The sequence below is a fragment of the Fundulus heteroclitus genome, unplaced genomic scaffold, assembly GCF_011125445.2.
Source record: "Fundulus heteroclitus isolate FHET01 unplaced genomic scaffold, MU-UCD_Fhet_4.1 scaffold_712, whole genome shotgun sequence".
Classification (NCBI taxonomy): Eukaryota; Metazoa; Chordata; class Actinopteri; order Cyprinodontiformes; family Fundulidae; genus Fundulus; species Fundulus heteroclitus.
Genome location: NW_023397157.1, coordinates 13,104 through 39,101, shown reverse-complemented (window position 1 = coordinate 39,101; position 25,998 = coordinate 13,104). Strand labels below are relative to the sequence as shown.

Below are 25,998 nucleotides of genomic sequence, written 5' to 3'. Positions count from 1 at the left end.
TACATCAGATAATAAGCCAGGTGTGAACCATGCTACTGATAAGTGGAAGCAAACGCTATAGTTCCATAAAGGCAGAATAAATGATGATTAAAAAACCCTCAAACGGGGTCCTCACTTGTACTGTAAACCAGAAAAATGTGTGTTATCACAAACCAGCCATTAACTGTGTACAGACTACAGCTGCTATAGTCCCCACAATGACATTTGACCAGATTAGTGTGTGTTACTAGGTCTCCTGAAGGAAACCTGTTTAATGAAGGACATTTTTTACCAATGTAAAAGTACTGAGATGTCTCTGAAAAACACAAGTAGGACTGATAACTGGAAGGCAGATGAAATGACGTTCAGGAAAAATTACCTTTTTCTTGGAGGACTTGGACGGAGCTTGATCCGATGAGCCAGCATGCTCAACTTCGACAGCCTCAGTCACAGATGATTCTTTGCTAGCCTGTGGAAGAGGAAAATAGCCTCTTAATACTATATTTAAGTGCAGGTTTACTAACATAGAGGCAATCTAAATGACCAACTATGCGACAACCTAAAACCATTGACTAATCAAAAGAGATAAAGCTGATGACTAGCATGGTGCATTGTTGATTAATCGCTGCTGTCATGTTCAACTATGAAGCAGGTTCAGTTTACCAATGATCTGTTATTTACATAGCCTCTCATTTCTACACCACATTGACCTTTACTAAGTTTACCCAATAAAAAAACACAGGATTGCCTTCTAAACATCTTTGTATAACAGTCCCTGATACAGTGCATACATCAGATAATAAGCCAGGTGTGAACCATGCTACTGATAAGTGGAAGCAAACGCTATAGTTCCATAAAGGCAGAATAAATGATGATTAAAAAACCCTCAAACGGGGTCCTCACTTGTACTGTAAACCAGAAAAATGTGTGTTATCACAAACCAGCCATTAACTGTGTACAGACTACAGCTGCTATAGTCCCCACAATGACATTTGACCAGATTAGTGTGTGTTACTAGGTACTCCTGAAGGAAACCTGTTCAATGAAGGACATTTTTTACCAATGTAAAAGTACTGAGATGTCTCTGAAAAACACAAGTAGGGACTGATAACTGGAAGGCAGATGAAATGACGTTCAGGAAAAATTACCTTTTTCTCGGAGGACTTGGACGGAGCTTGATCCGATGAGCCAGCATGCTCAACTTCGACAGCCTCAGTCACAGATGATTCTTTGCTAGCCTGTGGAAGAGGAAAATAGCCTCTTAATACTATATTTAAGTGCAGGTTTACTAACATAGAGGCAATCTAAATGACCAACTATGCGACAACCTAAAACCATTGACTAATCAAAAGTAATAAAGCTGATGACTAGCTTGGTGCATTGTTGATTAATCGCTGCTGTCATGTTCAACTATGAAGCAGGTTCAGTTTACCAATGATCTGTTATTTACATAGCCTCTCATTTCTACACCACATTGACCTTTACTAAGTTTACCCAATAAAAAAACACAGGATTGCCTTCTAAACATCTTTGTATAACAGTCCCTGATACAGTGCATACATCAGATAATAAGCCAGGTGTGAACCATGCTACTGATAAGTGGAAGCAAACGCTATAGTTCCATAAAGGCAGAATAAATGATGATTAAAAAACCCTCAAACGGGGTCCTCACTTGTACTGTAAACCAGAAAAATGTGTGTTATCACAAACCAGCCATTAACTGTGTACAGACTACAGCTGCTATAGTCCCCACAATGACATTTGACCAGATTAGTGTGTGTTACTAGGTCTCCTGAAGGAAACCTGTTTAATGAAGGACATTTTTTACCAATGTAAAAGTACTGAGATGTCTCTGAAAAACACAAGTAGGACTGATAACTGGAAGGCAGATGAAATGACGTTCAGGAAAAATTACCTTTTTCTCGGAGGACTTGGACGGAGCTTGATCCGATGAGGCCAGCATGCTCAACTTCGACAGCCTCAGTCACAGATGATTCTTTGCTAGCCTGTGGAAGAGGAAAATAGCCTCTTAATACTATATTTAAGTGCAGGTTTACTAACATAGAGGCAATCTAAATGACCAACTATGCGACAACCTAAAACCATTGACTAATCAAAAGTAGATAAAGCTGATGACTAGCTTGGTGCATTGTTGATTAATCGCTGCTGTCATGTTCAACTATGAAGCAGGTTCAGTTTACCAATGATCTGTTATTTACATAGCCTCTCATTTCTACACCACATTGACCTTTACTTAAGTTTACCCAATAAAAAAAACACAGGATTGCCTTCTAAACATCTTTGTATAACAGTCCCTGATACAGTGTATACATCAGATAATAAGCCAGGTGTGAACCATGCTACTGATAAGTGGAAGCAAACGCTATAGTTCCATAAAGGCAGAATAAATGATGATTAAAAAACCCTCAAACGGGGTCCTCACTTGTACTGTAAACCAGAAAAATGTGTGTTATCACAAACCAGCCATTAACTGTGTACAGACTACAGCTGCTATAGTCCCCACAATGACATTTGACCAGATTAGTGTGTGTTACTAGGTCTCCTGAAGGAAACCTGTTTAATGAAGGACATTTTTTACCAATGTAAAAGTACTGAGATGTCTCTGAAAAACACAAGTAGGGCTGATAACTGGAAGGCAGATGAAATGACGTTCAGGAAAAATTACCTTTTTCTCGGAGGACTTGGACGGAGCTTGATCTGATGAGCCAGCATGCTCAACTTCGACAGCCTCAGTCACAGATGATTCTTTGCTAGCCTGTGGAAGAGGAAAATAGCCTCTTAATACTATATTTAAGTGCAGGTTTACTAACATAGAGGCAATCTAAATGACCAACTATGCGACAACCTAAAACCATTGACTAATCAAAAGAGATAAAGCTGATGACTAGCATGGTGCATTGTTGATTAATCGCTGCTGTCATGTTCAACTATGAAGCAGGTTCAGTTTACCAATGATCTGTTATTTACATAGCCTCTCATTTCTACACCACATTGACCTTTACTAAGTTTACCCAATAAAAAAACACAGGATTGCCTTCTAAACATCTTTGTATAACAGTCCCTGATACAGTGCATACATCAGATAATAAGCCAGGTGTGAACCATGCTACTGATAAGTGGAAGCAAACGCTATAGTTCCATAAAGGCAGAATAAATGATGATTAAAAAACCCTCAAACGGGGTACCTCACTTGTACTGTAAACCAGAAAAATGTGTGTTATCACAAACCAGCCATTAACTGTGTACAGACTACAGCTGCTATAGTCCCCACAATGACATTTGACCAGATTAGTGTGTGTTACTAGGACTCCTGAAGGAAACCTGTTTCAATGAAGGACATTTTTTACCAATGTAAAAGTACTGAGATGTCTCTGAAAAACACAAGTAGGACTGATAACTGGAAGGCAGATGAAATGACGCTCAGGAAAAATTACCTTTTTCTCGGAGGACTTGGACGGAGCTTGATCCTGATGAGCCAGCATGCTCAACTTCGACAGCCTCAGTCACAGATGATTCTTTGCTAGCCTGTGGAAGAGGAAAATAGCCTCTTAATACTATATTTAAGTGCAGGTTTACTAACATAGAGGCAATCTAAATGACCAACTATGCGACAACCTAAAACCATTGACTAATCAAAAGAGATAAAGCTGATGACTAGCATTGGTGCATTGTTGATTAATCGCTGCTGTCATGTTCAACTATGAAGCAGGTTCAGTTTACCAATGATCTGTTATTTACATAGCCTCTCATTTCTACACCACATTGACCTTTACTAAGTTTACCCAATTAAAAAAACACAGGATTGCCTTCTAAACATCTTTGTATAACAGTCCCTGATACAGTGCATACATCAGATAATAAGCCAGGTGTGAACCATGCTACTGATAAGTGGAAGCAAACGCTATAGTTCCATAAAGGCAGAATAAATGATGATTAAAAAACCCTCAAACGGGGTCCTCACTTGTACTGTAAACCAGAAAAATGTGTGTTATCACAAACCAGCCATTAACTGTGTACAGACTACAGCTGCTATAGTCCCCACAATGACATTTGACCAGATTAGTGTGTGTTACTAGGTCTCCTGAAGGAAACCTGTTTAATGAAGGACATTTTTTACCAATGTAAAAGTACTGAGATGTCTCTGAAAAACACAAGTAGGACTGATAACTGGAAGGCAGATGAAATGACGTTCAGGAAAAATTACCTTTTTCTTGGAGGACTTGGACGGAGCTTGATCCGATGAGCCAGCATGCTCAACTTCGACAGCCTCAGTCACAGATGATTCTTTGCTAGCCTGTGGAAGAGGAAATAGCCTCTTAATACTATATTTAAGTGCAGGTTTACTAACATAGAGGCAATCTAAATGACCAACTATGCGACAACCTAAAACCATTGACTAATCAAAAGAGATAAAGCTGATGACTAGCATGGTGCATTGTTGATTAATCGCTGCTGTCATGTTCAACTATGAAGCAGGTTCAGTTTACCAATGATCTGTTATTTACATAGCCTCTCATTTCTACACCACATTGACCTTTACTAAGTTTACCCAATTAAAAAAACACAGGATTGCCTTCTAAACATCTTTGTATAACAGTCCCTGATACAGTGCATACATCAGATAATAAGCCAGGTGTGAACCATGCTACTGATAAGTGGAAGCAAACGCTATAGTTCCATAAAGGCAGAATAAATGATGATTAAAAAACCCTCAAACGGGGTCCTCACTTGTACTGTAAACCAGAAAAATGTGTGTTATCACAAACCAGCCATTAACTGTGTACAGACTACAGCTGCTATAGTCCCCACAATGACATTTGACCAGATTAGTGTGTGTTACTAGGTCTCCTGAAGGAAACCTGTTCAATGAAGGACATTTTTTACCAATGTAAAAGTACTGAGATGTCTCTGAAAAACACAAGTAGGACTGATAACTGGAAGGCAGATGAAATGACGCTCAGGAAAAATTACCTTTTTCTTGGAGGACTTTGACGGAGCTTGATCCGATGAGCCAGCATGCTCAACTTCGACAGCCTCAGTCACAGATGATTCTTTGCTAGCCTGTGGAAGAGGAAAATAGCCTCTTAATACTATATTTAAGTGCAGGTTTACTAACATAGAGGCAATCTAAATGACCAACTATGCGACAACCTAAAACCATTGACTAATCAAAAGAGATAAAGCTGATGACTAGCTTGGTGCATTGTTGATTAATCGCTGCTGTCATGTTCAACTATGAAGCAGGTTCAGTTTACCAATGATCTGTTATTTACATAGCCTCTCATTTCTACACCACATTGACCTTTACTAAGTTTACCCAATAAAAAAAACACAGGATTGCCTTCTAAACATCTTTGTATAACAGTCCCTGATACAGTGCATACATCAGATAATAAGCCAGGTGTGAACCATGCTACTGATAAGTGGAAGCAAACGCTATAGTTCCATAAAGGCAGAATAAATGATGATTAAAAAACCCTCAAACGGGGTCCTCACTTGTACTGTAAACCAGAAAAATGTGTGTTATCACAAACCAGCCATTAACTGTGTACAGACTACAGCTGCTTTAGTCCCCACAATGACATTTGACCAGATTAGTGTGTGTTACTAGGACTCCTGAAGGAAACCTGTTCAATGAAGGACATTTTTTACCAATGTAAAAGTACTGAGATGTCTCTGAAAAACACAAGTAGGGCTGATAACTGGAAGGCAGATGAAATGACGTTCAGGAAAAATTACCTTTTTCTTGGAGGACTTGGACGGAGCTTGATCTGATGAGCCAGCATGCTCAACTTCGACAGCCTCAGTCACAGATGATTCTTTGCTAGCCTGTGGAAGAGGAAAATAGCCTCTTAATACTATATTTAAGTGCAGGTTTACTAACATAGAGGCAATCTCATCTGTCATCAACATAGTCTCTCATTTTTACATCACCTTGACCTGTACTAGTGTTTACCCAAGAACACCGGATTTCTTTGGTCTTTTTTGTTGTTGTTTGTTTTTCAAAAAAAAAAAAAAAAATACGACCTTAAGAAATTAAAACATTCTTACAACCTAAAATGTTTAACAAAATTTTCTTAAAGGAGCAATTAGTTCATCATTATTCATTACTAGTGAGTCGTTTGAGCACTGTCTGTTAGACCACTTCTTGCTCCACTACAGATTCTTTATTTAACATATATTTATAGACTTCCATCATAAATGTAAGTTATTCATTTTTTAAACAGAAAATGATCCTTGACAAACCTTCTCCCTCCATGGCCAGTCAGTCCCTCCATAGTTGTAAGTTATTTCCTCTCCAGGATTTATGTCTTTCACTGCAAATAAGCACAGATGTGGCTTTCCATCCACCAATATCTTTTTCATTGTACAGCTTGGATTCTTGTGGTCATCATTGACTAATCTTCCAAGACTGTTATCTTCTCGGGATGCATCGATACTTTCCAAATTAGGTGGGGTGGGGAGAATGGGGTTGGAGAAAGAGAAACAAATGTTATATAATAATCTTTTGGTTATTTTGTCAACAAGATAACTTTCAAAAAGCAGCACCACAAGCTTTGACAAGATCCAACTTATATTGAATTATTATAAACACTGGACTTACCACCACCATCTTTCTTGCCACAAGAAGTCAAACATGAAGACAGCACATGCACTATGATACAGTCTCCTCCTCCTTTGTGATTCTTCATAGTTTATCAACTCCCCTCTGTACTCCACCACAAAATCTCCTTTTTTAAAAGGAGTCGTGGCGAACACACCTCGTCCTAGACATATAGAAACTGTAAATTTCAGATCAGAACTCTACCATTGCTGACAGTGTTTCCTCTAACATTCAACAAGGGGGGTGCTCCATCAACCACATAACCCCCCTGAGGTTATACTGAGAATGTTTGCCTTATACAAATATAAGGATGATTACATCAGTTTAAACTCAATTATTATAAGCCTTAAGCTCAATGCAGCATGTTCCCTATGTACATGGCTCTATGGTTATTTTCAGGTGTCTTACAAACATATTGTTTTCTTTGATTCTCCCAAATCACCAGTCTGTCTGTTGGAAACAAAAATTCACCTTCCTGAGTTCATTGTTGAAATAAGATGGATGCTTTGTTTTGGGAAAACACATTTTTGTTGCTATATAGACCCTATAAATGGATCAGAAACAGATCCCAAATGTATTGAAATTAATATTCAATAAAAGGTATGCTGAAAAATATTATGAACTCTTGAAGATCTAGATTTAAAGGAGATTTTCATTCAATCAAGAAGTAGGAAGGAAGAAAGGCAGATATCCTCAAAATATAACCATAACTAAATATACCTGATAGAGACAAAAACATAAAAAGATAGCCAGAAAGATGGATAAACAAGAGACACTCTTGCTCTTGTATAAAGCTGTATTTTGTATGGAAAGCGTGAGAAAAAGCCCCCCCCCCCCCCCAAGACAGAATTTCAAAAGTATTTTCAAAAATACTTTTGTCATAATTTGTGGAAATCTCTGAATTGAGATAACTCTATGCACAGAAACCCACCTTTATAATGATTGATGAACTTCACTTCCAACCTTCCTGTCTTGTCACTGGCCGTTGCTGCATGTTCAGCTGCATCGCGTTTAGGTGGTATTCTACGGTTTATTGATGTCATTATCCTGTTAAACACACAGTACTGTTATAATCATTTTATAACAATACCAATCTGTTCAAAGTCTACGACATTTTTAACATGCAATAAAAGTCAAAATGGCGTCAGTCCTTCCAGGTCTATCACCGGTTCCTTCCACCATATTTGTAAGACGCATGCTTTTCTGAATATTATTTTCCTCATTAACTGTTTTAGTTTATGTATCTCTTAGACTACCATACAGTAATTATTGGAACTGCTTCAACCTAAACATAAAATAGTACGTTAGGTAACAAGAAAGTCATGCATAAAACATAATTGAGTCAATTTCAAAGACTCCATCTTGTTAAAAGGAAAACTTCATCTAAACTCTCAGTTTTGCTTATAAAAGAGTAGTTTCATCGATTTTAATAAACCCGCTCAGCTAGTTTTACCACTTATTACATTCTTAAAAGAAATTGGTACACTTAAATACAGTTTATACGGTTTATATGACAGAATTGACTTACACTTCCATGTGGTGAAGCAACTGCTTAGCAACTGCTTGGTCCTTCGTAAGCTCATTTCAAAGGTGTGCTTCTTTTGGTAGTCAGCGCAGCCCCGGGTGGAGACAAGAAAAACAGAATCTACGTGCTTCCGCCCGTCTGGTGTGTCTGCGTTTGTAAATCCAAATGATTCGAGTATGTTTGTGAAGTAATTTAAAGGGACTGCGTGTTTGACCTGATGGGAGTAACTAATAAACTAAAGAGGTTTTTGAAACGTATATATTACTAAAGTAACGGGAATACAAAGAATTGAAAGCCAGGATTTCTTCTTCTTCTGCGTTGGCTTCAGCGTGACACTAAGCTGGTCAGCTGGGAGACTGGTTTTGAGAGGCCTTTCATCTGGTTGCATGAATAGTACAATTGGAATCATAATTTCAACATGAATACTTTGTAGTATAAAAACCAATTAAAAAACAATTAAATAGTGAATTCAATGATAGAAATACAAACTATTTCAGTTTTTAAAAGTCTACTAAGCAGCTTATCACAAAATTCAAAGAAAACATTAAGGAACAAAAAATACACATGTCCTGAAACACAAACTAGAGTTTAAATTAATCAGCCTTTTAAGCCTATTAGCTATGCAATGTCAAAAAGAATTCCGCTGATCTCAAGACGTTTATTAACATAATTAATTGCAAACACCTATTACCACCATGTCCTTCACCTGTACCTGGCACAGCTTTTAAGGTAGCTCATCCTCATCATCATCAGCCTCCTCTTCCTCCATCACTACTCATATGTCTCTTCCTCCTCTTCCTTCTCCTTCTAACTCCTATTCAATTCAATTCAATTCAATTTTATTTATATAGCGCCAATTCATGAAACATGTCATCTCAAGGAACTTTACAAAATCAAAATCAATCAGATTATACAGATTGGGTCAGATTATACAGATTGGTCAAAAAATTCTTATATAAAGGGAACCAATTAATTGCATCAAAGTCTTGACAAGCAGCATTCACTCCTGAAGAAGCGTAGCGCCACAGGGAGAGTCATCTGCACTGTCCATGGCTTTGCAGCAATCCCTCATACTGAGCAAGCAGGACGCGACAGTGGAAAGAAAAACTCCCCATTAACGGGAAGGAAAAACCTCCAGCAGAAGGTTGGCTCAGTACAGGGCTCAGTATGAACGGTCATCTGCCTCGACCAACTGGGGGTTAGAGAAGACAGAGCAGAGACACAACAAGAGAGACAAACAAGCACAGAAGCTCACATTGATCCAGTAATCTGTTCTACATTAAATGGTAATAGCAGGTGATTTCTTTCCCTGGATAATGTCACAGTTAACAGAACGCCAGACCAGGTGTACCTAGTATGAAGAAAAAAAGTGAACAAAAAGAAATGACAACAGTCATTTCAATGCAATGCAATGCAAGACTGGAGAACAGTAGAACTCAGTAGAGTGAGAAATATAGACCTTGATGTCCTCCAGTAGCCTAAGCCTATAGCAGCATAACTATAGAGGTAGCTCAGGGTAACATGAGCAACTTTAACTATAAGCTTTGTCAAAAAGTAAAGTTTTAAGATAAGTCTTAAAAGTGGACAGAGTATCTGCCTCACGGACCAAAACTGGGAGTTGGTTCCACAGGAGAGGAGCCTGATAGCTAAAGGATCTGCCTCCCATTCTGGTTTTAGAGACTCTAGGAACCACCAGCAAACCTGCAGTCTGAGAGCGAAGTGCTCTGTTAGGAACATACGGGGTAATCAGATCTCTGATATATGATGGAGTTTGATTTTTAAGGGCTTTATACGTTAGAAGGAGAATTTTAAATTCTATTCTTGATTTAAAGGTTTACAATGCAACCAGGGTTGATTTTCCAGCGAGGCTCCCCCAGAGGGCGAAAGTAAAAGGGCACTGTCGTAAAGATGCTCAGCTGTTCTCCTGGTTTCTCGGTCAAGCCAGGCGCGGTTGTTTTGAGCAGAAACACGAGGTCCTTGTCAGCCTTGCAGCCTTCTTTTTCTTTTAGCTCTCACCATTCGGAAAAAGCTTGCCCGATGTTCACCCGTGTACGACTCCTCTCTCTGTCCAGAGCCCTTTTCCTCTTTCTTGCCTGCTCCGACATGGGCTTTCGCTGTTTTCTCGCTGGTTCCGCCATGATAACTGCACAAATATCGCCACTGTGCTAGCAACGAGCATGCCTTTCACTGGGGGCGTGTAGCAGTTCTCGCCGTAAAGCAAGACCGACTCTCGCGATACACGAGACTTCTGAGCCTGTGGGTGCGAGCCGAGGGCGCCTGGGACATCGTCTTGGGAAAGTTTAATGGCTGTAAAGTCGGTCAAATCGCTGTTTCTGTTGCGCGTCTAATAGCTGGTTGCTACGGGCGTTCTCTACCTGTATGTCCTACCTAAGCGGCAAAAGGGGCGTTGCTCTTGAGACGGTGACGTCACGTGCGCGGTACGCTATTGCAAGTACGGTATTTCCCCTACAGTCCACCAGGGCGGCCGAGAAAACTTTTGTTCGACCTGAAATGACTCATTTAATCATCCAAAACGGTATGGAACAGATTAATTAACTGAAAAATGTTGCATAATATGCCTTTAACAGGAAGCCAATGAAGGGAAGCTAAAATTGGAGAAATATGATCCCTTTAATTGATTTTCAACTCTTGCTGCAGTATTTTGGATCTAAAGCTAATCTAGAGCTAAAGACTTTGAACTGCATTTTGTGGACTTCCTAATAGTAAAGAATTACAATAGTTCAGCCTTGAAGTAACAAATGCATGAACTAGTTTTTCAGCATCACGCCTGGACAGAATGTTTATAATTTGGCAATATTCCAGAGGTGAAAAAATGAAACTTCGGAAACCTGGTATTGGGATTTAAACAACATGTCTTGGTAACAAAATAACACCAAGATTTTTTACTTTATTACCAGAGGCCAAGTTAATGCTATCCAGATTAAGTGATTGATTAAGAAGTTTATTTCTTGAGGACTCTGGTCCAAAGATTACAACTTCTGTCTTGACAGAATTGAAATGCAGAAAATTTAAAGTCATCCAGCTTTTGGTGTCATCAAGACATGACAGCAGTCGAAGTAAATGATTGGAATCATCAGGATTTATGGATAAATATATCTTAGTGTCATCAGCATAACAGTGGAAATTAATCCCATGTTGTCTGATAAATTTGCCAATCGGAAGCATATATATAGTAAAGAGAATTGGTCCAAGGACTGAACTCTGTGGTACTCCACAAGTTACCCTAGAGTTTGAAGATTTATTATTAAGATGAACAAACTGGAATCATTCCGACAGACAAGATTCAAACCAGCCTAATGTTTCTCCTTAATCCCTACAGTATGCTCAAGTCTTTGTATGAGAATATTGTGATCAACTGTATCAAATGCAGCACTGAGATCTAACAGGACAAGTACAGACACAAGTCCATTATCTGAGGCCATGAGAATATGATTAGTGACCTTCACCAGAGCCGTTTCAGTGCTATAATGAGCTCTGAAGCCATTTTAAATGTTCATAAAGTTGATTAGCAACTACTTTCTCAAGACTTTTAGATAAGAAAAGAAGATTAGATATAGGTCTGTAATTTACTAACTCGTCTTGATCAAGAGATGGTTTCTTAAGTAAAGGTTTAATAACAACTACTTTAAAAGCTTGTGGTACATATCCATCTACTAAGGTTAGATTAATCATGTCTAAAATTGCATCACTGATCAAAGGGAATATCTCCTTAAACAACTTGGCTGGGATTGGGTCCAACATACAAGTAGAAGGTTTAGATGAAGCTAAAATTTTAGATAGCTCAGAAAGCTCTACTGCTTCTAAACAGTTCAAACACTGCGCAGGTTCTAAAGATTCCTCCAACACTGCCTCACTTACTGAAGACGAGGTAGTCATGTTTGGAAGGATGCCAATTATGTTATTTTTAATGGAGTCAATTTTATTTATGAAAAATCCCATAAAGTCATTACTGGAATGGGAATGGATGGATAAACAGAGCTGTGACTCTGAGTAAGTTTGGCAACTGTACTGAAAAGAAATCTAGGATTATTTTTATTCTCATCAATTAATGATGAAAAATATGCTGCTCTAACTCTGCGAAGGGTTAGAGCAGTTTAGCTAATCCTACCTAATCTGTCTTTCCAGATAAGGTAAGATTCCTCTTGGTGTGTAGAGCGCCATTTTCTCTCCAATTTCCTAACATTGTGCTTTAAGGAACGCAGCTCTGAATTAAACCAGGGAGCCAGCTTCCTGTGAGTAATCACCTTCTTTTTCAAAGGAGCTACATTGTTTAATCCAGAACAAAATGATGAAGTCACACCGTTAACAAAGGTTTCTACTTGTGAATGGGAAGAAACAACATTGCTGCCATCTGCAGGGCATTTCTGCAATACTGAGGATATTAAAAGGGGGACAGACTCTGTAAAGTTAGATATAGCATTATCTGATAAACATCTACTATAATGGAACCCTCTTTTGGGGGTGGAGAACTCAGTTAGATTAAACTCAAAGGTTATTAAAAATGGTCTGATAGAACAGGGTTGTGATGAAATACTGTTAATTCTTCACAATCAATCCCATATGTCAGCACGAGGTCTAAAGTATGAAGCCAAGAGTGCGTCGGTTTAGACACATTTTGAGCAAAACCAATTGAATCTTAAGATAGTTTTAAAGGCTACACTGAGGTTATCACATTCAGTGTCAACATAAATGTTAAAATCACCCACCATAATAACCACCATAATAGTCAGTATTTAACACCAACTCAGATAAGAAGTCTGACAACTGATCGTAAAACTGAGTGTAAGGGCCTGGTGGACGATACAAGGCAACAAAAAGAAGAAGTTTTATTGCTTTGCAGTTTGGATGAGGGAAACTGAGGGTTAGATGTTCAAAAGAACTGTAGTTAGTAATTGGCCTGGGACTAATTAATAAATCAGACTGAAAGATGGTTGCTACTCCTCCCCTCTTCCCATAGATCTGGGAATGTGGAAATTTAAATAATTGGATGGAGTTGACTCATTTATACTAACGTAGTCCTCTTGTAGCCAGGTTTTGTGTGACAAAATAAATCAATCTGATTATCAGAAATCAATTCATTAACTAAAATAAGTCTTTGGGGGAGAGACCTTATATTTAATAGACCACATTTAATTGTTTTATTTTTTGGTTCAAAGTTAGCCTTATTGATTTTTATTAGATATTTTTGATTTGTTCCTTTTAGATCAGTTTTTGATCTATTCAGTTTTGGCCGTGGGAAAGACACCGCCTCAATAGGGTAATGGGTGGGTAACAGTACAGAAGCTGCAGAGATGTGTGTTAAACTACAACTCTATGACTGGCATTATTCTGTCCCTCTGCACAAATGGCAAGCCTTAAACTGGTCTCATCAGCTACAAATAACGATAACAGTAATAATTATGAACATTATAATATTTATTTTGTCAGAACACATATTAAATAACAAAAAATAAGGAAAATACAAAACAAACAAGCACAGTAATGGAACTACTCAACTTATTCATATTTTTCTTGGGCAATTAAAAATACTTAATGAAGAAACACAACAGGAAAAGGATGTAGCCTATAGCTACTAAAATATTGTCGTCTGAACACTCTCTCCTGTAATTTCATCTGTGTACCGAACCTGAAACTGTCTCAACTTCGACCTGTATTTCCCTCTGGCGTTTCACTGATACAGCTCTGGTGAAGGTCACTAATGATATTCTCATGACCTCAGATAATGGACTTGTGTCTGTACCTGTCCTGTTAGATCTCAATGCTGTGTTTGATACAGTTGATCACAAAATTCCCCTTGAAAGACTTGTTTGTTCATTTTCAAACTCTAGAGTCATTTGTGGAGTACCACAGGGTTTAGTCCTTGAGCCAATTCTATTTACTTTGTATATGCTTTGAATTGGCAAAGTTATCAGATGGCATGAGCTTATTGAACTTTATTGATCTCACAATGGAGAAATTCACTTCTGCATCTTATCCCATCCCCTTGGGGAGCAGTGGGCTGCCACTGTGCGGCGCCTGAGGAGCAATCAGGAGTTAAGGGTTTTGCTCAGGAACCCAGAGTAGCAGTCTGTGGGAGTTGAACTCAGAACATCTGGGACCCAAGCTCATTCCTCTAACCACTAGACCACCACTCCCCTCAACTGTTATGCTGATGACACTCAGCTATATTTATCCATAAATCCTGATCAATATAATCAATTAATTTAACTACAGGCATGCCTTGATGACAACAAAACCGGGATGACTTTAAATGACCTGCTTTTAAATTCTGACAAGACAGGAGTTGTAATCTTTGGACCAGAGTCCTAAAAAATAAACTTCTTAATCTGGATGGCATTAAATTGGCCTCTGGTAATGTAGTAAAAGATGTTGGTGTTATTTTTGAACAAGACATGTTATTTAAAACCTATATTAAACAGGTTTCCAGAGGTTGCCTTTTTTTACCCCCGGAAATATTGCCAAAAATAGAAATATTCTGTCTAGGGGAGATGCTGAAAAACCTGTCCATGCATTTGTTATTTCATGGCTGAACTATTGTAATTCTTCACTATCAGGAATTCCACAAAATGCAATTTAAAGTCTTTAGCTGATCCAAAATGCTGCATCAACAGTTTTGATGAAAATCAACAATAGAGATCATATTTCTCCAATTGTAGCTTCCCTTCATTGGCTTCATGTTGAATCAAGAACAGAATTTAAAATTCTCCTTCTCACGTACAAAGCACTTAATAATCAAGCTCCATCATATATTTGAGTTCTGATTACCATATATGTTCCTAACAGAGCACTTTTCTCATAGACTGCTAGTCTATTGGTGGTTCCTAGAGTTTCTAAAAGTAGAAGGGGAGGCACATCTTTTAGTTATCAGGCTCCTCTCCAGTGGAACCAACTCCCAGTTTTGGTCCGTGAGGCAGATACTCTGTCCACTTTTAAGACTTATCTTAAAACTTTACTTTTTGACAAAGATTATAGTCAAAGTGTCTTAAGTTACCCTGAGCTATCTCTATAGTTATGCTGCTGTAGGCTTAGGCTGCTGGAGAACATTAGGGTCTATTTCTCTCTGCTGAGTTCTCCTACTAATCTCAAATTTGCATTGTTCGTTGTCATTTCAGCTTTTAACTTTTTGTTGTAATTTTTTTCCTTCATAGTAGGTACACCTGATCTGGCGTTCTGTTAGGTGTGACATCATCTAGGGAAGACAAACCACCCGCGATTACCATATAACATGGAAAAGATTCCAGGATCAATGTGTGCTTCTCTGCATTTTTTGACTCTCTTATTGTGTCTGCTCTCTCTTTTCTAACTCCCAGTCAATTGAGGCAGATGACTGTTCACACTGAGCCTGGTTCTGTACGTGTTATTTCCTTCCTGTTAAAGGGGGGTCTTCCTTTCCACTATCGCTTCATGCTTGCTCAGTATGAGGGATTGCTGCAAAGCCATGGACAAAGCAGACGACTGTCCCTGTGGCTGTACGCTCCTTTAGGAAGAGTGAATGCTGCTTGTCAAGACTTGATGCAATCTACTGGGTTTCCTTAGATAGGACATTTTTTGACTAATCTGTATAATCTGATCCAATCTGTATAATCTGATTGAATTTGACTTTGGAATGTGTCTTTAGGTGACATGTTTCATGAATTGGAACTATATAAATAACATTGAATTGAATTATTACCTATTGTCACAAAAAAACTAAACAGAAGGGTTTCCCAGAGTGTAATGTAAGGCTGGCCGACCACCAGGTTTAACTTGTGCTGGACTAACCGCCGCATGTTTATTTATTTTAAATAGATTTTTATAAGCCAGTATCAATTATAGCAAAGGCAGGTAAAGCTTTACGGTTTTGCACTCTCAGGATGTGGAGATGCTGCTGGGCCGTCCTCACCACTGCCATGGAATTTGCAGTCCAAGAGAGGTCATCATATCCAGATTAACATTATAGCAGTTTCAGTAATATGCTACTACCATGTCATAAATGTAAAGATTTTTTACTCTTTTGCAAGAATAAACAATTACCTCAGAGTGACAATAGCTAAAAAAAAAAAAAACATCAGTGTTGTGTATTGAACTGGTTTTAGTTCTTACCCGTTTTGACCAATAATTTAAAAGTTTTATGTGATAAACGTAACACTGAGAAAGTTAATAATCAATATGCAATCATGCCAATGGTTCCAATATATATGCAAAGGTAATAAATAACCAAAAAGGAAATGTTAAAAAGGCATTAAAATAGATTTTTTTGAAATACAAAGAAAGATTTTTCATTTGTCCCAACAATGCCACCAGAGCAAGATTGGTGTGTGATGTGTAAGTGTGCGTTCCTGCAGTACCTCAACCTACCACTAAAGGGCGGTACCGAGTAGACAATCTGATACACACTTAAGCACACTATGTTGGTTTTTGTGTATTTTAGAGACCACCCTAAAAATTTGTCAGAGTATCATATTGAACTTCCTTTGATCAAATCTATTAAAAACTTAGTGGGGACTAGGTTTTTGGTCCCCACAAAAAATTTGGTCCCCACACTGTGAGTGTGCTGTCAGGTGTTGGTCCCCTCAATGTAGCAAACACAGACACACACACACACACACACACACACACACACACACACACACACACACGCACACATGCATGTGCACATTCTTATTTTAAGTACAAAGTGAGGACCTTGCCTTGGCTTCCAACCCTTTCTATGGCTTAACCCTAAATTAACCTTTATCAGTATATACGTGACCCTAACCTAAACCTAATTGATACTCTTGTCCTAAATCTAACCTCTAGCCCAAAAAAAGTGGTGAACAAAAAAACATCCTCACATTACATCAAAGTCCTCACTTTACTAGTAAAATGCACAAAGTTTCTCATTCAGCTGCAAGTACAAGCTGACACGCCCTGTGGGCATGACAGCTTCGGTTTCAGTAAAATGCACCCAAACATTTACATGCATTCACCAAAAAGAAAAGAAAAGAAAAGTAAACATTCAGAAGTAATATTGTTGTTTTGAAAATATGATCAAATAATTCAACTTAAAAAATGTGTCAAGCAGGCCATGCTAATGAGCATTTTGGTGGCTTTCTAACAGTATGATAATATTGTTATTTTGACAGTTTTATCCTACTAATCTTTAAATGTGGAAACATAAAAATATGCTCTGACCTTAGATTTCAGGATAACACTGTTCACAGCTTTGTCCACCCGTTAGAATGAACATTGGAGTTTAAGTTTTCCATTGGTCTTATTTACAGCAAAAAAAAAAAAAAAAACAGTGCTGAAAGTGATTGTTTTCTCAGTCAAATCTCATAAGTAAAGCATAAACAAAAATTGTTGTGGAATGAGCTGGTGACTAACTAGTTTTGAAATCTGCCTCAATATTAAGGGCAATGTGTGGAGATAAAATGGGTTTGTGTACTTGCAGCTGCCTGACTTTAGGACTTGATTACTTCTGATCATTTAGATAGCAGACATTTTTCTCTAGCAACCACACACCACAGCTGTCAACAATTTTTAAACAATCAAAGATAATGTTGATGATTTCTTTTACTCAAGGAAAGTTTTTGGAGCGAGCTTGCCATTGCTAAGGCAACCTTGTCATCATGCATTGGTGACTGCTAACTAAATTTACTACAGCAGAGAACTAAATTATCAGGCAGATTTGGTGGATGATTCTTAGATGTGGATAACCCATCTGGTTTGCTGTCTGCATTCTTTATCTTGTTTTTTATTTTGTTTTCCAACATTCATATTCATTTCCAAAACCAGAAGTGCACATACATTTTTGTACTCAAGTTCTCTCTCTTGAACAAAAAGGGTCTCTGTAGCCAGTTGGTTGATTTTGCTTCCATCGGGTTTGATAAACCTACCCAAAAAAAAAGCATTTAGAGAAAACATAAGGACAAACAAAGAATTTATGTCAACAAGCCTGTTTTTACTTTAAACCCTCAGTGGCCCTTCAACTGACTAGGATTTAAAAATTCCTGACCAAAATCTTTGTCCCTAAAATCTGACCAAGTCAATTAAGACTTGGCCCGGAACCAGTTTGATATTTAAAGTCACTGCAATGTAGTCAATACACCTGAATATCTATTCTGATGAAGCACAGTAGTCGGATTAAAACTACCTTTTAAACTCACAACTTTTAAGCAGGTACGGAATGTACTTTTCATTAAACCTATATATACGTGTTTATAAATTTTTATTGGTCAGATGCAATGTTTTAATCATAAATTCCATGTTTTTATTAGCTGTAAGGAGAAAATCATGATAATCAACAGAGGTAAAAGGCTTGAAAACATCACCCTGTGTGTAATCCATATAATGTATTGCATTTAGTGAATTGAATTACTGAAATAAATACACTTTTCTATAATATTACAAATTATTGAATATGACTGTATGTGTTTGGATACTCAGTAACATTCATGTGCAAAATAAACAAATAAATAACATTACATTACATGCTGGCAGTAAGTCGGATTCGATTCCGGTGAGAGTTGGACTCCGCCAAGGGTGCCCTTTATCACCAATTCTCTTCATAACATTTATAAACAGAATTTCTAGGCGCAGCCAAGGTGGTGAGAGGATCTGATTTGGTGGCCTCAGGATCGCAACGCTGCTCTTTGCAGATGACGTGGTCCTGTTGGCTTCGAAACAATGATAGTGCGGATACAAGAGGCTAAAATGAGTTTTCTCCGTAGTGTGTCTGGGCTCTCCCTTAGAGATAGGGTGAGAAGCTCAGTCATCCGGAGGGGACTCAGAGTAGAGCCGCTGCTCCTCCACGTCAAGAGGAGCTAGTTGAGGTGGCTCGGGCATCTGGTTAGGATGCCTCTTGGAAGCCTCCTGGATGGATGTGGTGATCCAGGCACGTCCCACCAAGAGGAGGCCCAGAGGAAGCCCCAGGACACTCTGGAGAGACTCTGTTTATTGGTTGGCCTGGGAACGCCTTGGGGTTCCCCCTGCAGATTTTTTTTCTTGACATCACCTGATATTTTTCCCAAGGGGTTTCTATAGGACAGCATTTTGGCATCGACTTAACATATTCAGCTCCACATTTCAATAAACATCTTCCTCTTGCTGAAACTTTAATGCATCAAGGTTTGCTAAAGTGGCATACTAACATAGCACATGTACCCTCTTTATTATCATGACTTGTTGATAATTTGACTGCTAACACATCTCAACACTGTTCAGGGAGAGTGATCGCAGACACACTTAAAAAAAAGAAGCTGCTTAATAATTCAGTCCTCTGCTTTAAAACTCAAAAAATTGAATTAGTTATTTTTCAGCTGCTCTCTTTTGCACCTTACTGCTACCTGGGCACATTGTGCAGGGCAGGTCACAAGACACAGACAGCCAGGAGACTACAGCAGCCAATGCACTCTTTGTTTCACTTTAAAGCTCTTTGTAAAGGGTAAAAAAAAACGGTTCAATTTACAGATTCATATAAATAAAGAGCACAGCCTAAAAACTCCAGCCAGTTTGTGAGGCAGCACAGCTGAATGCGGGCTCAGGTAACATAATTATTGACAATACAGTAAGAGCATAAATGAGGAGCTGAGCTTTGTTGGGAACTCTGAGACACATTTTAAAAAAAATGTTGTTACCGGTAAATTATGTTTGTGATCAGATCTTGACATTGTGAGTATGTACCATATGTAGCACAAGATGCTGAGCTGAAAAGCATTATTTGACTTACCCGCTGTTGTCCTGAGCCTATTCAGTTGGAATTCATTAGAAAGCTGGGTTACATTCTTCACATTGACACCAAAAGAAATAAGAGTTGCGGATGACTGTTTTTTTCCAAGGTCTTTATGGAGTGTGTAAGTGATCTGAAAAGCACAGGGTGGCTTCTAGATGAGCCTGGGTTTGGATCAGAACCTTGCATCTGGGGCACATGTGCTTTTGACTGGGACAGAAAGACGAGGACCGAGAGCCAAAAGATCTTTCTCACCAAACTGTTCTTTATGTAAGAGCTCTGAAACACAATCTAATGACTTTCTTTTCCATTGCATATTGTCTATCCACTCAGCTCCAATCCCTCTCCTTTTCCCTCACAATTTAGATTTGAAATAGTTCTCATGGAAAGGAGAGCATTGTGAACAACAGGATTACTTGCAATCAAATGTGTTTATAAAATAGCGCTGCCGACACGCCAAACTGAAAAAGTGATCCCTGCAAGGACCAGATCCCTGTGGGCGAATGTGTTTGGTGGGACAGAGGAAACACAAGCCGCAGAGAGATAAACAGTACTACTAAAAAGAGAAAGAGACAAACAACAGAGGAACTATAAAGACAGAAAGCTGTGGATGTTATGGTTTTTTGGCCAACAACAAACCACATCTAGTTTCCCCTGGCAGTCTCTTGGCACTGCTGCTCCATTAGCAGCATCAGAAGGCCCATGGCGGCCGACAGAAGTGTGACCGGAGATTATTGTCCTGCGTGCTTGTTTGGGTTAAGGCTTTAGATGGGGAAATGGGATTAGGCTAGACCCGGCTGGGGAGACACACACTAATGGGAAGCAGAAGAGCGCTCGCCTGATCCCCCTCCACTCACCGAGAGCAACCCTGTTATCCCACCTGATTGGATTAGCCCCCTGTTAAATGTGCTATGATAAGGGTGGACCACTGCTGAGAAGCTCCCTGGTACATCAGGGGTGGAAGCCCGCATGCTATACAGGGAGCAAACAGATTCCTCCACACTGTTATGTCTCGTGTCCGGGACTGTTTCGATTGTGTTTACATGACTGGGGGTGCAAACAGATTCAAAGTAGACTTCTACAAACAACTCCTTAAGCATAATTGTCTCTCCATAGAGAAAATCCTTTTTCATATTAAGTGCTTAGAAGATATGTTGTATTATGATGTTTTTTTTTTCTTTTATTATTATTGCAATGCAACCTTGTAAATGCTTTTTGTATGTATGCAAATCTTCAAGCCTTAAACTTGCTAATTGCAGCAACTCTACCAATCAGACAGTAATTACTGGTATCCTGCCTGCCTTTCCTTCCAATGACTGAGCAGCTAATTTGAGCTGTGGTTTAAACAGCTGGAAAACAGCATCCTGTGGCAAAACTGGAGGCCTGTGTTTGAATATGCATGCGTGTGTGTGCATCTGTGTTGCCGCTCATATATGATGTATGGCACTTTTTATGAAAATGCAGAGTATGATATAACGAATTTAAGTAGTAGGAAAATCTGGGTGGTTGTGTGTGTAACGCAATATTCTTTCAGAATTTGTTTTGCACCTCCTTCTTTTGCCCAGAAAATCAAGGCCTCAGTCAATATGAAAAGTCATTCTGACAGGAGATGCTCAGAGAAATCGGCTGGCAACCGGAATTGCCATGATTTTATCTGGGTGATTTGTTCTGAAACTAAAAAAAAAAAATAACTGTTCTAATGAGTGTTACCGAGTCTACTACACTCTTTGGTGTTATTTGTGGGAAGACGACTCAAAGGTTGACATCTCCAGCATTAGAGAGGTAAAAATTAAGTTTTTGAATGTACAGAGGTGTACAAATTGTTTAATAGGAGTGAGCATTATTTAAACAGCAACCTTACAGATAACACATACAGAATGCTTCATAATCATAACAAAGAACAAAAACTATAATTCCAAAATAAAAACAAAACATTGAAAGAAGCATAAAAATTGAAGAGGACAATCTGGATAAAAGTGTAAAATAATCAAGAGTGTCAAGAGAATACAGTGCTTTGAATACTCTTCTGATTTCTTATTTTACCATGGTTGTAAATGAGAAATAAGAATTGGTTAAATCAGGATCAGCAGGTCAAAGCTTTACAAAAACCAGATACTGGAAATTGACCACACCATTCTGGTACCTCTACCTGTGGCTCCCCGGTCAGTGTAAATTATTCACCATGATTAACATTTGATTAGCATTTACTAAGGTAAAAGATTCAGGTGATATGTAACCTGCCACAGTTAAGGATAAAAGGATTACAGATTTTATAGTTGCTTCTAAATTGTGCTTTATGAGAGCATATGTCAATAATTTAATGATTGTCTACAAAGCATAGGTCTCTCCTCACTAATTCGATCATTATTTAGTGACAATAAGGTGGTCGCTCTTAAAAAATATATATATATATGTATATATATATATATATATATATATATATATATATATGTATATATATATATATATATATATATATATATATATATATATATATATATATATATGGTCATTTTGTAGTACTCTACAGCCATCTCTTTCTAACAGCAAGGTAAACTATTGTGAAATCAATTAAAGCTAAGCCACATGTCCACCTGACAGGCACTTAAGAAATTAGCCCCTGGAATGCAGATCACTGTTAGCTAATTAACTAAACTGTTGTTTATGAAGCACGTGTGTCGTTACGAAGACGGTTAATCTCTAATGGCCACCGAGGAAAAAACAAGTGTGTTTGCCAACTAAAATAGAGTTCTAAGTGTGTCTGGTTATTGAAAGAAATGTAGTCAGATGAGGAGATAGTCTAACACTCCGCCTTTGATGATTAAAATGTTCATTATCACAAAGTTGCATTAGTGAATGTTCTGTTTTTTTTTTATCTTTTGTGGAGGCTGGTTCAGCTGCTGCATGTACACAAAGTGTTTTCTTCTCCACAGCCATTCCAACACATGCACTTCTTTTTACTTACACACAATTTCACATTCCATGTTTTCATTTTCATCTCATCTCTTGCTCATTATTTGCTTATTTGTGACTTTAGTCGAAACAGGCTGAGAACACATTTTCATACACTGATGTGACAGTAATGCGGTGTTGTAAACAACAGGAAATTTTTTCCTGTTTTTGAACTATCAGTGAAGAAGCAGCAACACACATAAGATTAACATCAGCCATGCTAAGGCGGGCAACAGTATTAGAAGACCTTTTTCAATATGATCCACCATGTTTTTCTTCTTCATCTAATAACATTTCCAGGAAAAGAAGTGCTTTGTGCGCCTGATCATGGCGGTGAATGTGTCAACAGACGAAAGGTTCTGGCCCAGGCATCCACAACAGAAATTTGGCTGAGAGAGTAACTACTGTACCTGTGTAATGGCCCACTGACTGCTGCTGTGGTGGAGTTTCAATAAAAAAAAAAATTTGAAGTAGGAATTGAGAAGACTGAAGACTAAAAGGAACAATTAATCTGCTTCTAAAATGGATACTAGCATTTATAGTGCCTTACAAATGTCATCCTACCCCTAGAACCTTTCCACGTTTTGTCACATTACAGCCACAAACTTCCATGTATTTTACCAGGATTTTATGCGATGGAGCAACACATAGCAGGGCATAACTTTGAAGTAGAAGGAGAACGGTACACAGTTTTCAAAACTGTTTTCAAATAAAAGATTTTAAAGCGTAGAATGCATCTCATGCATCTACAGGTGTCTCTTATCAGATACCTGTATAAAACAAAATCCAGCACAAACAACTATTTTCCGAAGTTACCCAATTAGTAAATAGAGTTTAATTATGTGTAATTTCATCTCCATATAAATACAGTAGTTCTATGATTGGCTTGGAAGTTTATTAGAAAAAAAATACTGAACAAACAAGCACCACTGGTCATGGATAAAGAGGCCGAGAGCTTAAAAGCATTGTGTGAATACAACAATAATTCCCAGACCATAAATGGGAATTAATCCCATTTCTGGCTGTGCTCTTTCTATTTTTTAAATCCTAAAATAGAAAGAGTACAGCAAAACAGCAAACCTACCAAGATATGGCCCACTAAAATAGAACTGTCTGTAGACCACAACAAGATGTGACAACCCACACTTCCCTACCTCCACTCCAGCCCCCTCCTCTCCTCCCCTTCTCACCCATTGACTCGTATGCATATATTTGCAAAGGCTAAACACACAGCAAAAACAGCATCACCTTTCAGAGGAACATGTCTAGTGAAGAAGTAAGTAACTCATAACTTTATAATGCGTCCGTGCTCTCCGTCATTTTGCTCCTACGCTACACTGCTCTGACGGTGGCATTTTATGGGCAGGGAGGGGTAAGCCCAGAGTGGCAGATGTTCACATCCAGGTATGTGCCTGCGCGGCCGGCCCGGCTTTGCAAACAAGAGACTGGAGAACAACACAGAGAGATAGTGTGTGACGTCATACAATATTCCATTTGAAAAGATACCTTTAGTTTTTCAAACAACTTTTTAGTTCTTTCTATCTAAAATAATAACATTTCGCTCGTTGCTCCATTAAGGATTGTATTTGAAACATGACAAAATCTGTAAAAAAAAAAAAACTTCAAGTGATGTCAAAACTTTAGTAAGGTAACGTTTTTGTGTTTGTATTCTACTCCATTAGCAAGTAATACTTAAAGAAGTTGTCTTAGTGTTTCAGAATGCTTATTTACCACACAGTGAACCATTCTGTATTGAAGGATTATCTTTCTTTTTTTTTACTTCGCTCGGTTCAGAGCAGAGGTAGACAAAACAAAAAGGGGGAAAAAAACAGTAAACAGTAGTCATGTTATTTTCCTTTAGTGATGACAGAAGACAGCAAAACGCTTCATTGCTTTGCAAGCTGGACTTCATTGGAATTTTCCATAATTGATTTAAAATACTGGAAAGTTTCAGATGCAGCAACAAAGCATTCCTGCAGAGGATACAATAAAGTAATAAAGCCTAGGATTTTTTTTTTTTTGGGGGGGGGGGGGGGGGGTGGCTTATATGATTTTAAGAATTACGGGGTTTGCTTAATCATTAAAGAAACCAGAAAGAGACCAAAAAAAAAAAGAAAAGAAAAAAAGAGCGGCAAAACTTTTTCAAGCCAATAAATAAAAACACAAATCATTCATTTTCATCTTTCCATGTGTGTATGACACAGAAAAAAACATTGGGATGTAAAACATTGGGCAATTTTTTTTTATTGTTTCACGTATTTCTGTGTTGACTGGGAACATAGTGTGCAAGCATAAGCCAAGAGACTGAATGTACTCATATGTGTGTACCTGCACGTTGGCTCAGCATTCTCTGCAGTGTTTGTGTGTGCGTTCATGGATGTCTGTGGGTCATTCTCATCCAGAGCAAGTTGTGAAAGCAAATTGCTAGCACATGTGGTGGATTTTCAAGTGTTTAGAAAGAAGCTGGTTTAAAGAAGAAGCCGGTGGGGGTGAAGGGGGGGGGGGGGGTGTTCAGCAGTCTGCAGACAGAGACAGCCCGCCTGAACCCCCTCTCCTACCTCGGCTGAAACCAGTACACCTTTTATTCCTACTCATGGGAGTAAAGGTCAGAGGTCACTGGGGAAGATCTGTTTGATTGGACACAGGCCTGCAGTATCAAACGGGGAGGACACAGTCAAGCCGTAAACTGTAACGTGAGATGAAAGTGATATTTTAAACAGAAACACCATAACCAACAATGTTTATTCGGGGCACAAACACAAAGAAAAGAAGGCAAACAAACACAAAGCATAGGACACAAATATGAGGAAAAAAGGAAAAAGTCCTGCACACCCTACCACTCAAACCTTGCCTTAATACTCCCCCAACCTAGTTCATTCCGGGGGTGGAGGGGTAAAATGTTCCAGAAGTGGGGATCCAAGCACAATTTCAAAGATGTAACAGAGGGTAAAGATGAAAACGCGCTTTTAATCTTGTGTAACCCTATAGGGCTCTAAACGAGAAAGGCTTTGGAGAAAGGATCCTTTAGAGGGGACATATAATCCTAATTAAAACATGGAGACGAGCTACCCTTTATCCTAAGGTCTCTCAGCTGTTGTGCAACTCTATTCTCCTTCAATATATTTTATTGTTGTTTAAGAAATCCTGAAGAAAATATAGTGTGAGGAAGAAAGTCAAGCATTTAACAATGTTTGTTTTCCAGCTTCC

At 38.5% G+C, this 25,998-nt stretch overlaps 1 protein-coding gene across 1 annotated transcript; it reads right to left on the bottom strand.

Moving 5' to 3' along the window:
* Window positions 1-3,434: 3,434 nt before the first annotated feature.
* On the bottom strand, window positions 3,435-8,697 carry LOC118561793 (N-lysine methyltransferase KMT5A-A-like; the record flags this gene model as incomplete). The annotated part of the gene is made up of 7 exons (XM_036134001.1): window positions 8,133-8,697; window positions 7,536-7,651; window positions 6,605-6,767; window positions 6,247-6,439; window positions 5,740-5,829; window positions 4,972-5,061; window positions 3,435-3,525 (listed from the first exon to the last, which is right to left on the bottom strand). Coding segments are annotated over exons 1-7 (751 nt in total), but the record flags the coding sequence as incomplete, so codon positions are not given.
* Between the last annotated feature and the right edge of the window lie 17,301 nt (window positions 8,698-25,998).